General features: G+C 40.6%; 1 protein-coding gene across 1 annotated transcript in view; it reads right to left on the bottom strand.

The window, feature by feature from the left end:
- Window positions 1-14,409, bottom strand: part of LOC124120309 (ribosome quality control complex subunit NEMF-like) — a 38,712-nt gene that overhangs the window by 18,603 nt on the left and 5,700 nt on the right. The window contains exons 4-19 of the mRNA XM_048403936.1: window positions 13,974-14,099; window positions 12,911-13,056; window positions 12,000-12,067; window positions 11,229-11,318; window positions 10,669-10,742; window positions 10,162-10,229; window positions 9,207-9,282; window positions 9,007-9,069; window positions 7,477-7,554; window positions 7,278-7,325; window positions 6,175-6,335; window positions 3,741-3,845; window positions 3,034-3,097; window positions 2,686-2,774; window positions 685-788; window positions 64-126 (exon numbers count right to left, since the gene is read on the bottom strand). Of these exons, the coding sequence (XP_048259893.1) occupies window positions 64-126; window positions 685-788; window positions 2,686-2,774; window positions 3,034-3,097; window positions 3,741-3,845; window positions 6,175-6,335; window positions 7,278-7,325; window positions 7,477-7,554; window positions 9,007-9,069; window positions 9,207-9,282; window positions 10,162-10,229; window positions 10,669-10,742; window positions 11,229-11,318; window positions 12,000-12,067; window positions 12,911-13,056; window positions 13,974-14,099 (1,423 nt within the window). The remainder of the gene's footprint in view (window positions 1-63; window positions 127-684; window positions 789-2,685; window positions 2,775-3,033; window positions 3,098-3,740; window positions 3,846-6,174; window positions 6,336-7,277; window positions 7,326-7,476; window positions 7,555-9,006; window positions 9,070-9,206; window positions 9,283-10,161; window positions 10,230-10,668; window positions 10,743-11,228; window positions 11,319-11,999; window positions 12,068-12,910; window positions 13,057-13,973; window positions 14,100-14,409) is intronic.

Below are 14,409 nucleotides of genomic sequence, written 5' to 3'. Positions count from 1 at the left end.
TAAACATGGTAAACATGGTAAACATCTGGAGATGCCATCACAAGGACACAGGAGAATTCTGACCTGTTGGGTTTTTGATGATACAACTGCTGGCTCCGTGGAGGTCGGCGTGGACATACAAATCACCTGCAATCATCACCATGTTGTTAATGTTGACTGCACATGTTTGAAATAGCATGAACATCATAGCAGTTGATATCAATTTTGAACTCATAAACTACACACAAATTCACTTATGCCATTATGACCCTAAACATTAACTGTTTGCACAATTTGTAAAGTTAGAAAAAAAGTCCTTAACAGGACAGAACATCAATGTTTTGTTTGCTTGTTTGTTGTTCAATGCTGCAATATTCCAGCTATATGACGGCAGTCTGTAAGTAATAGAGTCTGGACCAGACAATCCAGTGATTGATGTCATGAGTATTGATCCATGCAATTGGGATACATAACATGCATCAACCTAGTCAGAGAGCCTGAACATCCGATCCTGTTAGTGGCCTCTTTCGACAAGCATAGTGGCCTTTTACAGCAAGCATAGGTTGCTGAAGACCTATTCTACCCGGGTCTTCACGGGTCAAACACCAATGACTGGACAAGGGGCATTAACGACTATCCCCCTGACTGACATTTCATGTTGACCTGTTGCACAAGGACCTCCATCTGAAGAACATAAGTACTCACCAGGACGGAGATATCGCTTCACTATCAGCTCATTCTGCTGCTGGTCCCGACCGCCGATCACCAAGTAGTTCTCGGAGCTGATGAACCACAGGAACTTCTCAAACCTGAAGGAAAACACCATCAATGAACCTTCAAATCAAGTCATGCAGCATTGCTGTAACAATTTACAAAGGCATTTCAGACTTTACATATACATGGTTCCCACTTTTTTTCTTCCGAAAAATTCCCTGACATTTCCCTGATATTTCCAGAGAACTTAGAACTTTTCCAGACTGCATTACATGGCCTCCATTATAACAACAGGGAGTGGTGTTTTAACTTTATTATATAAACAGCTTTAAAATAGACCAGTGGAAACGTCTTTTTTTAGATATTTCTGTACAAAAGTGTGTTATGTTTGGTTTAAGGAAAACTAAGTCACTAAGTAATTATCCTCCCCTTAAGGCCATCCATCTGCCACCATTTAAAGAGTTCAAACTACAAATTAACTCCATCAATCATTGCCTAATCAAAACAAGTATTACAATTTTTGAAAATGGACTTCAGGACTAGGATCTCACAACTTTAGAAACATGAACATGAACTAATTAGTAACATTATAATAAAGTAAATACCATCACTACTTTCAGTGCAACATTCATGCACAGCATTTCACAAACTAACCATTCAAATATACATCTGCACTTTCAAAAGGTCACCAGGGAATAGATAATTATAACCACAACTGAAGTCACCCTAAGTTTTTCCAATGATTTATCTAACACTGATACACTTTTCATTAACAAAGAGCTTTATAGAATCCTAATTGCATTATTTTGTTTGTTCTTGAACAGTAGAACTTTATGAGATTTGAAATTTTACATTCAAATTGATTTCTGAAATTCAAATGTTAAACTAATACCGAGGCAATGTAATATTTTACTCAAAATATTTTAAATTTAGAATTTAGTTAGCTCTGGAGGTAAGGGGCGCAAATCCCTATCAGCCACATTGACCTTGACCTTGATATAGTAATATTTGACAAATACCTCTTTTTCAAACGAATAAACTCCATTGCTTAAATTTGAGTGGCTGCCACAACCATTAAATTATAGAGAGTATGAGTTCCAAGAGCAAAAAATCCCTGATAAATCCCTGATTTTGAAGTTTTTAGTGAATTCCCTGATATTTCCCTGACTTGAATTTTTTCCAACACATTTCCAGGTTTTCCAGGTTTTCCAGTGGCAGTGGGAACCATGATATATTGTGTAATGACACGAGTATCATATCATGAGATTTTGTGAAGACCACGACTGTCTGACCAGCCAATGCCTCAACAACCAGGCAACCTGACCAACCTAGACTCCATACACTGAGAGTGAGGACTGAGTACAATCACATTAAAATAAGATCTTAGTTCTCGCTATCGCCAAACAAAGCTCTGAGGACATCCCATTACGGGTCACGTCAGAACGACCTTTCATCCAACCAATCAAAGCATCGCTTACCAGATCATGAAATTGACAGTCGGAATGTGTTTTCTAATCATGCAACCTCAAAAACGTTAACATGGGGTATTCCGAACGACAGTTAAAGCGAGTACGTCTGATTCCGTCAAAATTATCAGATAAACAGTTGCACAGTGTGTGGGAAGCACTGTCATACAATCAACCATATATTAGATATTCAGGAATGTTCGTTTGTTCAGTTTTCAAAATTCTAATCGAGAACAGTGTCAACATATATTTCAAGTGCAGTCTCAAATGGAAGTTGCCAGGTTGAAACGACTGCTGTAAAGCTCGAGAAAGCTGCTTTCTAAAGGCTGACGTCGACTTCTTGTTATTCGTTTCAGTGGGTGGTCAAAGTTCGCAAAAGGTACTGACATGACCCGTAATGGGATGCCCTCAGATCTTTGTTTAGCAGCAGCGAGAACTTAGATTTGATTTTAATGAGATTGGACCGAGTGCTCTGTACCTGTACCTGTAAATGAACTGTGATGACTGACAGATGGATCCTACATACCAGTATGTTTTCCTTGTCTTGTTAATGGAAGCAATAGTCGCTACTTCCTTCAGCGTCTGCTTTGTCTTCTTCTCTGCTGATTTGAAAGCCTGTGGACATGGAAGACAAAAATAATACAAACTGGCTTATTAAACCATCAACACACTTATCTAATAGTCCTTTTGTGGTCTAGTTGATCTATGAGGTACATCTGTAAATGTTTATGTCTAATCTTAATCTAACTTGTGCTTTAGAATAAAGGTTATTTCCTGTTTCTATGAAAAGTTAGATGAACTTGTAAATAGATATTGTATTGTGTAAAGAAACTATTGATTGTCTGAGAAGTGTCTATTTCGAAGCCTTCCATGCCTTCTTAGATGCATCCATTGTCTTCTGCTCTTTTCTTGCTGCTTGTCTTTTCTTATCAAAGAATCTGAAAAAAACATGAAACAAAAAAAGCTAATAACTGCAATGCTGATATAAATTGAACCTGACATTATCTCATCAGCCATTAGACCCGTGAAGATCCGGGTTAGAAAAGGTCTTCAGCCAACCATGTTTGCCATAAAAGGTGACTATGCTTGTTGTAAGAGGCAACTAACGGGATCGAGTGGTCAGACTCACTGACTTGGTTGATACATGACATCAATCCAAAATGCGTGGATCGATGCTCATGATATTAATCACTGGATTGTCTGGTCCAGACTGCCGTCATATAGCTTTAAAAATTGCTGAGTGCGGCCTTAAACAACCAACCATCCAACCAACTCATTAGCCATTAACTCTGACAGCAAATAATAATTATTTTTTCCTTCTTATAATGAAGACGAAAGGGAATGTCATACATGGCCAGGTGAGTTAAATAAATAAATCTCCAATCACATGAGTTAGAAACGTACCAGGGATGTGAGTGTTAATGTCACTGTCAATTAGGGTAAGTATGTTCCTAAGCCGATTCCAGCAATATCACTGAAGGTGACGCCAGAAATGGGCTTTATACAAGTAGGATGAGCAACACCATAGCCACTGTGCTACCCCACCAACCAAACCGCTGCGTTCCTGTGTCTGCCACTTACTTCCTGGAGTTGGCGTAGGCGCTGAGTGACAGGTCGATATCGATCCTCATCGGTTTCACAGGCTGGTACTCGTCCTCATCTTCAATGTCTCCTACATAAGGATCTCTGCAACAAAGCGTCACTGTTTAATATTTGTGTTGAAGGAATCATGAGGAATCATAAATACAGAGGTGGGATGAAGTACCATTATCTAGAAGCAACCTGAGACATCAAGTGTAAATACAACCACTGGAACATTATCCAAAGGATCGCTTTTACAATTTAATTGTTACAGTGTGTTACCTTGTCACGGTGAGGTGGGGTGTGTTGAAATGGGGCTATAACATCACATTCAAGATTATTGCACTTATTTTGCGACATGCATGTATGTGTGTCCCTGTGAGTGTGCGTGTGCGTGTGCATGTGCTTGTGGGTGTGCATGTGGCTGCTTGTATTAATTCTAATTTTTTCTAATTCTGGACTAATATCAGATTTATAGTGCTAGGTCACGTAGATACCATTCCATAGTTGACCTGAATACCCCACTCAGAAACAGTATACTGACTCAGACACGACCAGTCCTTTTTTCATTCCCTCAACAAGTACCATCTTTTAACGTCTTTTGGTATGACAAGGCTGGGAAAAGCGAACTCCCCAACCTTCCGCTCTCCAAGCAGAAACTCTATCATAACATGTTTGGCTGACTATGGCCTTGCAAGTTGGCAGAACATCGCAATCATCAGCTTGTGTCATTCTTTCTGCATCAGTGAGTATCCCAAAAATATTCTTAGCATCATATCTTCTTTAATGATGAAGAGAACACAAGTACTCAAAACATAATCATAAACCGGTATTAAACAGTTAATTTGAGGTTTGCTGGTGTAATGTTGTTTTACACAACATATGTAATACTAAGAATGCTAGAATGAGTGAGTGAGTTTGGTTTAACGCCGCTTTTAACAGTATTCCAGTTATATCGTGGCGTGTCAGCTTAATGTGGGAGGAAAGCCCAAAGTGATGCAGGTCTGAGACGTTTACCACTTCGGTGAAACCCACGAGCACGGGTATGGTGCTGACAAACCTAGAAACCTAATTGGGGCGAACAGGGATTCAAACCCAGAATCATAGGTTTCTGGCATGCCCAAGGGACGCAACTCTCCACAGCGAATCGCGGCGTCTTAGACGACTGGGCCACCCATGCCCCCCTTTCTGCATCAAGATACACACTAGTAATGTATAATAATACACATCATATTGTGATTTCTTGTATAATCCAAATAAATATTTTGTTTGTTTGTATGTTTGTTGTTTTACGCCTCACTCAGCAATATTCCAGCTATAAGACGGCGGTCTGTAAATAATTGAGTCTGGACCAGACAATCCAGTGATTGATATCATGAGCATCAATCCACACAATTGGGATACAATGACATGCATCAACCAATTCAGCAATCCTGACCACCCGATCCGGTTAGTCGCCCTTACAACAAGCATAGTCACCTTTTATGACAAGCATGGTTGGCTGAAGACCTTTTCTAACCCGGATCCTTATGGGTTGTCAATAAATGAAAAGTAAACAACACCCAAAGGCAAAATATTATTGGAGTTATTCACTATTTCACTGCCACGAACAAGCAGCCGATACTAAAGAAACCGACTTTGGATCTGTCAGACACTGTCATCACATTAAGCCGAAATGATAGATGATGTTATGTACAGACAAAAGTACTTATATTTATGTCCTGACAAAAATAACGTTGATAATGGACAAAGTCTGAAGCAGGTACTGTAATTCTTTGAGACCATAAAAACAGATACTTCCAATCAGGCCTCAAAAATAGTTTGTCTCATTGTCAGTTTCTTTAACTAGGTGAGGTGACGTGCATGTACGTGTGTGTGTTTGTGTGGCTGTTTGTACTAGTCCGGACTGATGCCGATTAATAGTGCTAGCTCACTGAGATACCATTCCGCAGTTTAACATGAATATCCCACTCAGACACAGAATACTGACTCCGAGGCGACCAGTCCTTGTTTTAACCCCTTAATGCCGAGCGCCATACAGGGTAACAACAAGTACCATCTTTTAACGTCTTTTGGTAATGATGCGGCCGGGGATCGAACCCCGGACCTTCCGCTCTCCGGGGCGGACGCTCTACCACTAGACCCCGGAGGCGGTCTTCTTTAACTAATAACCAAGCATATTCTGTGTTGTCTTGAATGTCATACACATGGAGTCTGTGTTTAGAGGAGAAATCTGACTGGGCTAGGATTGGTGATGCCACATGCAAGGAGTAAGAACCTCATTTTAGCATGTTTAGTACCTCAAGTCAATACCATAAATGTTGGGAGTCAAATATACATCTGTAGGATGTCATGTTCCCGCTTCCAGACTAAACAAAATGGAAGATGTTGTTTTTCCATCTTTAGATAATAACGGACATAAATGTGACCTCACTTGAGCAGAAGAGTGACGTGATTAGTGTCCAGTTTGAGAGACTTGATGGCACTGGCCACCAGGTCACCAGTCAGCTGGGCTTCCTTCACCAGGTTCCAAATCTCTGTCCAGTCAATCTGGTTGGCCAGAGCACTGCGGACAATCAGGATGGCCTGGTCAACCTACAGAAGAACAGGAAATCTTGTGTCTCAATATGGTCCTGCCTCAAATGGGTTCCATGCTTTATACTCCTCTGAGTATCTTAATGTCAAAGTCAGAAATATTGCTATTACATCATATCAGCTGGTAAATAATATGTGTGGTTGTCTGTGGTTTAAAATCAGATATATTTCAGCTTTTGATAGCGGTCAGTATATAAAATCGAGTCTGGACCAGACAATCCAGTGATTGGCATCATGAGCATCGATCCTTGAAATTGGGATCAATTGACATGCATCACTCAAGTGAGTGGGCCTGACCACACAATCTCGTTAGTCGCCTCTTACGACAAACATAGTCGTCTTTTACGGCAAGCATGGGTTGCTGAAGATCTATTTTACCTCGGATTTTCACAGGTCATCGATCTATGCAATCAGGATACAAAAACATGCATCACTCAGTCAGCTGACCACCCAATCTTGTTCGTCACCTCTTACACTGACTGACTATGGTTTTACGCCGCTTTTAGCAATATTCCAGCAATATCACGGGGGAGGACACCAGAAATGGGCTTCACACATTGTACCCATGTCGGGAATCGAACGCGGGTCTTCGGCGTGACGACCGAATGCTTTAACCACTAGACTACACCGACCGCCCCCCGTCACCTCTTACAACAGGCATGGGTTGCTGAAGACCAATTCTAATCCCAGATCTTCACGAGGTCCAAACGATAAGTAATCAGTTCAGTGAACCATGGTATAACAGGATTATCCCTTTCAAAAACATACACGCCGAGATCAGCCAATCCGTCATTGCCTCTATCATGTGCAAGATTCACACAGTGGCATTATTCTATCCTCATGATCGCCAATCCAAAATCTATTTATGTTAAGCAGTCATTGTCATAATACAAATTAGAATAATTAATTTGAGAAGCTCTTATTATTTTTAATCGATCTTACCAGTTGTAGATTCATTTCAATCAGCTGTCCTTTGAAAATATCAGCTTCCTGAAATAGAGGGTAAAATGTTAAAATGGTTATGACAAATTCCAGATCACTAAGTTCACAATCTATTTCTCTCGTAATGGCAGAATGTGGTTCAAATTATCCAAATGATTCCACCCAAATACTAAAGTTTGGCTTATGTGCATCTTCCTACCTGCTCTTTCTGCAACACGTTCAGTCTCTTCTCATGATCCTTCTTCACATTATCCAGTTTCTTCAGAGCTGTCTTTTCCTGAAGGAACATAAGTTTCACTCATAAATTCTATCCTATCACACACATAAGTCTATACATGAGGGAACCTTTTTCTAAACACATCAGTACACTATTTCACTTTTGATACGGATGGTTTTATTATTTTCTAGAATCTCCCCACCTTTCATTACTCAACACATGAGGTGGTGAGGTGACACGGGGTTTAACGTTGCATCCAAGATTATTGCACATATACTGCGACGTGTATGCACATGTGTTTGTTTGGCTGCTTGTACTAGTCCGCACTAACCTATGTTATAGTGCAAGCCCACTGAGATACCATGCAGTTTTACATGAATACCACACTCAGACACAGTATGCTGACTCCAAGCCGACCAGTCTTTGTTAAAGCACCTTAATGCAAAGCAACAGACAGGGTACCATCTTTTAACATCTTTTGGTATGACATGGCTGGGGATCGAACCACTACCACTAGACCACAGAGGTGGTTAAACACATGTAGAGGTAGCAGTATGAAGTATCTCAGTGTATTTATCAACAGTTGAGCGGTAGGTTTTACATCTAAATAACAACTAATCACGGATATTTTACTATGTAGTCTTCACAGACTCCACTTGTCTCCTTGTGCTCTTGTCTCACAAGATTCTACACATTATGCAGTTTTCATTATTCAAACATTTCTGTTATCAGCTTTCTGTCCGTCTACATACAACTGACTAAAATGAGCGAGAGAAAGAGTGTTGCTTGATGCCACAATCAGCAGTAATCGATGTGGGTCAGATGAACCAGTGGTCAATAGTAAGAGCAACAATCAACACTATCATTTTTTGTTTTGTTTGTTTGTTGTTTAACGCCGCACTCAGCAATATTCCAGCTATATGACGGCGGTCTGTAAAATATCGAGTCTGGACCAGACAATCATCATGAGCATCAATCCATGCAATTGGGATCGATGACATGTATCAACCAAGTCAGCGAGACTGACCACCCAATCCCGTTAGTCGCCTTTTACGACAAGCATAGTCGCCTTTTACGGCAAGTATGGGTTGCTGAAGACCTATTCTACCCCGGAATCTTCCCGGGTCCCACACTATCAGGGTACCATGACAACCAGTCAGGTCACTACAGGCTGATTTCACTTGAGTCTAGTTTGCAGCTGGTCCTGCTTGAAGGAGACAGAATTGTTGACCATATTTACTTTTTCTGTCAGTTTTATTCAGTTCTAATTTGTAGTATAATTGAAGCATTTAGAACTGATTCAGAATAATAGCCCTCAAATGCTACTTGTCAATGAGGACTACAATCCTTGGATTCTAGAGTGAATTTCTAAGGCTGCACAATCCATATTAGTCAACATCCATGACAAGCCCGAGGAAGAGATGAATTAGTGTCCTGTTTGTCACATTTTAGAGACTGACATGCTTGCTTAACATGTAGATGAACTTCACATGTCTGTACAATCTGACCTACCTGTTGGAGTGTCATCACGTCAAGTCTCTGGCTCTCCAACTGAGAGAAAAACTGATCAGCCGCCTAGAGGAGATAAATATCAAAATATCAACACGCTTCTACATGAAACAGTATGAACATATATTGAATCTTGATTACATATAGGGTTGGTCTTTTTTTTCAATTTTTAAATGTCTTATTGAAGTGAACAATTTGCTTACCCTGTCAAAAGAAGCAAATTCTAAAAAGGGCTTCTTCTCATCTTGGCGCAGATGAAATGGATGGAAGGCCTCATACCTGAAGCAGAATAATGAGTGAGTGAGTGAGTGAGTATGATTTTACGCCGCTTTTAGCAATATGCAAGCAATAGCACAGCAGGGGACACCAGAAAATGGGCTTGACACATTGTACCCATGTGGGGAATCAAACCCAGGTCTTCGCCGTGACGAGCCAACGCTTTAACCACTAGGCTACCCAACCGCCCCTTATGATATTGAATAAAGTAAGATAAACACACAATGAACACATAAGTCATAACATTAACATAAACTCTCAGTCATTTTCAATATAGTTATACAATTATTGAAGGCTTCCAAGAATGAACTGTGTCACCAGCTATTAAACAATTATTTGAGAATTCACCAAGGAGTGCGAGAGAGAGTGAGTGAATGTTGTGTCATGCCAGTCATATCTACATCATGTGACCTGTACATAATCAGGTCAAGCCAGACAAACCAGTGGCCCACAGCATGAGCAACAACACACCTATTAACGATACAATGATCCTCATATGTCAGCTCTGAAGTCACACATGGATGCTCCAGACAGCACATTACTATCAGTGACATCCAAATTTTAGAAGGTGAGGTGAGGTGGGTTTAACGTCATGTCTAAGATTATTGCACTTATTTAGGACATGCATGTACGTGTGTGTGTGTGTGTGGCTGCTTGTACTAGACCGGACTGATGCCGATTTATAGTGCTAGCACACTGAGATACCATGCCGCAGTTTAACATGAATACCCCACTCAGACACAGTATACTGACTCCGAGCCGACCAGACCTTGCTTTAACCCCTTAATGCCAAGCGCCAGACAGGGTAACAACAAGTACCATCTTTTAACAGATGCTCTACCACTAGAACATGGAGGCGGTCTAAATTCTAGAAGGACTCACGTGAGCAGTTCAGCATCTTCACCATCTTTTGGGTTTGGTTTCTTATCAATCCTCTGGGTGATGTATCCCTGACAGATGGAAAGAAACATGGGTAAAACTTTACACCAGTCCACCAGCCAACAGGGTCAATGTTCACACCGATTATCCCCATATAAATTTTATGTTGATTCCGGAGTACTCTAGGAGAATGTTATTGTACACCCCAGTCAGCAATATTCCAGCTATATCAGGGACTCTGCACCAGACAATCCACGTTTTTAGGGTATGATGAAACACTATCAACCAAGTCACTGAGTCTGACCATCCAAGCCATTTGATCACTTCTTACGATCAGCGACCGCCCCCCATTGTCAGTGACTAAAATGACAAAAACATTTTTTAAACAAACCCCTGATACCTGGCGGGTGATTCTTTGTTTCTGTTGCCCACAGGACAGACATAATATTGGAAAATGACAGCTCAGTATACCATCCCTCAGTTCCACCCTATGTCCTCTGATCAACCCACCTTGCACTGTTCCTGTTGAAATGTCTGCAGCATTTCCTCGGCCTCTTCTATAGCTGAAAACAGCTTGGGCATGTCTGGAACAACAACACACAGCAATACATCAGATACTCACAATACTCAGAATATCTTATAAATAGTGTGAAAGGACAACTAAACACATAACTGTACAGTTGAAATCAGTTCTTGGTGCCTGAAGGGCACTCACCTATCTTACATAATTTTTAAATACCATCATGATTCACATTATATGAACCCATATGAAGCCATGCAGCGACAAAGTTGGCACAAGTAAACATGGTTGGTAAACTTTACAAATAAATGGAAAATGAAAATAAGAACACAGCTATCATGCCCCTTGCACAGACTATCTTAGTTATCTCGGTTAGAAACTTGGGAGAAAATATTGTCAATCTTGCTCGCTATTTAGATCATGACATTCACCTAGTTCAGCAATTGAAAGTATTCTTTTCATTGGCACACCAAAATTTCAATGGGCACCTCTTAAAATGTTTATGAACAGAGGACAAACAACTCTTAAATCAGCATGTAACTGATCTTACCTTGCGAGATGTCAAAGCCTTTTCCAATCCTGCAATTCTCTGCAAAGCCTGCGCCCAGCAGGCAGTGATCCAGCAGGGCAGGGCCGTAGTCTGGAATACGTGACAACATGATGTTATTTCATCCACACCATTACCTCAGCTTCCTCCAAAACAAGAGTGACAGCAAGGTTACTATGGTTACCACAAAATCCCCATTGATGTTGAGTTGAAAAAGATTTACAAATACTGAATCAAAATTTTGTCTCAAGCAAGCAAATGACAGATGATGATGTTTGCATTTTGTGATGCTGAAAAAGAAGAAAGACAACAGATCATCAAGCAACATCTCCATCTGTTTAAAAGCAAAATTGCTGAAAATCAACACACTTGATCGAGATACACTCTCGACAGTGACAGTGAGTGAATGTTGTTGTATGCCACAGTCAGCAATGTTCCAGCTAGCTATACAGAACAACAAAAAAGTTAGAGATCATTTAATATTTCTAGGGATAATATTTGGAGTGAGGACTGAGTACACAATTTCATTAAAAAAATCCCCCAAACGTTTTCATTGTATATCATAGTTGTCTTTATTGTCTTTGGCTAATCCAGTCTGGGACCGGCAGACCAATGGCTGAAATTGAAAGCACTGCTTCCGGGTGACACACGATCACCCAGGCTACCCATAATTCCCACCCTCGTTACTGGGCTTTACCTGGGTTACAATGACGGGGGACAAGGGATCTATACTGCCCCAGAATCCCTACTGGGGTGACAATGATTAAACCTTACCTAAATTTGGAACCAGCAATTTCTTCAGTGGATCTCCCTCTTTTCCATTTGACATAATTTGTGTCAACCTGAAAAACACATGTCACACTGACTTCAGTGATTAACTCTTGCCATGGGTTGAGGCTGCAACACTCACTCATACATAACTAGCTCATTATTAGGAACATGACATGGGAGCCCATTTGGTCAGAGGATGAAATATGAGTTAGCATCTACTTTATCATGTGTCTTAGCCATGGCATGAAGCATGCTCATGGCTACACAATGAGTAGTAGCAGTAGCAGTAGCAGCTGTAGTAGTAGTAGTAGTAGCAGCAGCTGTAGTAAAAGAAGTAGTAGTAGTAGTAGTAGTAGTAGTAGTAGTAGTAGTAGTAGTAGTAGTAGTAGTAGTAGTAGTAGTAGTAGTAGTAGTAGTAGTCTGTGTAGCACACTTTTCAATTTATAACTGCTCAACTGCGCTTAGACCATCCTGTATATCTCCAGGGCTCGCATTTCAGTGAACCTACAAAGCCCCAAAAATCTTTTTGATGGAAAGGATGTCTTCATGTCCATCAAAACTGGCGACACTTTGGTTTCTAGGCAATATGAGTTACCTCCCTTACCCATTTCCCTTTTCTCAATGTTTGAAGAGTCAGTAAAATGTTAATGAAAATTAAGGGTGGTATCTTGAGATTGCAAGAAACACAGGAATGGATCCAGAGGTCAGTGCAGGTTTACCGAAATGCTGGCCCTGGAGATACAGAGGATGGCTTAGATCTTATTATTACCCAAGTCACTAGATCAGTGTGCACTTGATTTTCATTCTCAGCTGCATGGGGAGTATACAGTGCTTCTATAGTGCTAGAAGTCACAATACATCATGTACATTACGCTGGTCAACAGAGCTAATACTCAACATCTGGAAACACTCACCTCTCTACTGTCGGCAGCTCATGTTGTTTGGCAACCGCTACAGGGTAGGTCTCCCTCACAGCAAAGCGGACATCTTGGCTGTTGTCTGTGCGCGGCCGGAGGATGTTGAGGATTGTATACTCATAGTCTGTCAGGACAATGTTACCCTGTTGGAGAAACAATAAACACATCCAGTAAGTACAAGTAGCTGTAATACACATTTACCACAGCCTGTACCAAAAACAACAGAGTAGGGCTTGAAAACATTTGGTAAATATGGTGAACCTGTTGTTATCAGCAACTAGGTCAACTGTCCTTTACCACAACCATCTATTTCAGCATATGACCAATGTACAGAGTCTGAGTGTTGTCAAATCTGCTGATAAACATGTAAAGGGACAAACTCAGACAGTAATATACAATTGTAGGCTTTGTATGAGGTCAATACCTGCTTTAATGCGTCCCTCAAAAAAGCAATATGGACCGAGGACAAGTTCTGGTAGACTGAGGTAAATTTCAGGTCCATAAAACAATCTATAATTGTTTATTATATAATAAAGAGACAAAACCATATTCAACAAATCAAACTATATTAGCTACAATAGTGTTGAATGTTCCAGAGACATTTGACTGGCTTAAGATTAAGCAAATATCACTTCTGGGAAATTCCCATTCTATTTTAAGTAACTCAAGTCAACACCGTAAATTTTCAGACCTGACTTGCGAGTGAGTACAGGTTTCGGTCAAATGACATGTGACCGCTTCTTGGCCAAAGAATTTGGTGGAAGTCTTTGTATTATAAAATGCTTTAGTAACTGACAATTATTCACTTAAAAACTGTAAAAAAGATAACTTAGCAAGTGAATAATACATTCAACACTGTTTGAGCTAATGAATAATACATTCAACACTGTTTGAGCTAATGAAGAATACATTCAACACTGTTTGCTAAAAAGATCTAGCCCAAAAATGATAACTTGATTGATTTCATACACCTCTCAGCACTGCTCTCTTTTTAACATGTTTGAGCTGTTCAAGTATTAGTAGAAGATATCCAAATGCCATGTTCAGCAGGGGGCCCTACCCTATCATACAGCTCCAGAATGACATGGTACGCCGCTTCACTGGAGCCAAACTGGAAGTCAACAATTCTGTCAACACCAAGTTGCTGAATACTCTCCAACCGGCGACCTTTGAGATGCTTCCTCATCTGAAATCACACAGTAAGAAATAGTGAGTGAGTTGGGATTAACGCCGCGATTAACACACAGCGAATTGCGGCGCCTTAGACGACTGGGCCCCCCCGTGCCCCCCAGTATGAAATAACACGTAACCAGATGGCCTGACATTATTGTAAAGTAATTTCACCATAGTTTCTCAGGGGCCCGATGTACAAAGCATTAGTAACCATGGTAACATGACAACAGTCGTAGGTCTGGGTAAGGTTTTCCAGATTACAAATGGAGCCCTGTATATCATGATCAATAACCCTGAACCCATGTACCTCCATAGCTTTGTTT

Source organism: Haliotis rufescens, unplaced genomic scaffold (assembly GCF_023055435.1).
Source record: "Haliotis rufescens isolate VD_foot unplaced genomic scaffold, xgHalRufe1.0.p SCAF_3, whole genome shotgun sequence".
Taxonomy (NCBI): Eukaryota; Metazoa; Mollusca; class Gastropoda; order Lepetellida; family Haliotidae; genus Haliotis; species Haliotis rufescens.
Note: the sequence above shows the minus strand (reverse complement) of the source record. Positions and strands in the feature narration are given on the sequence as shown.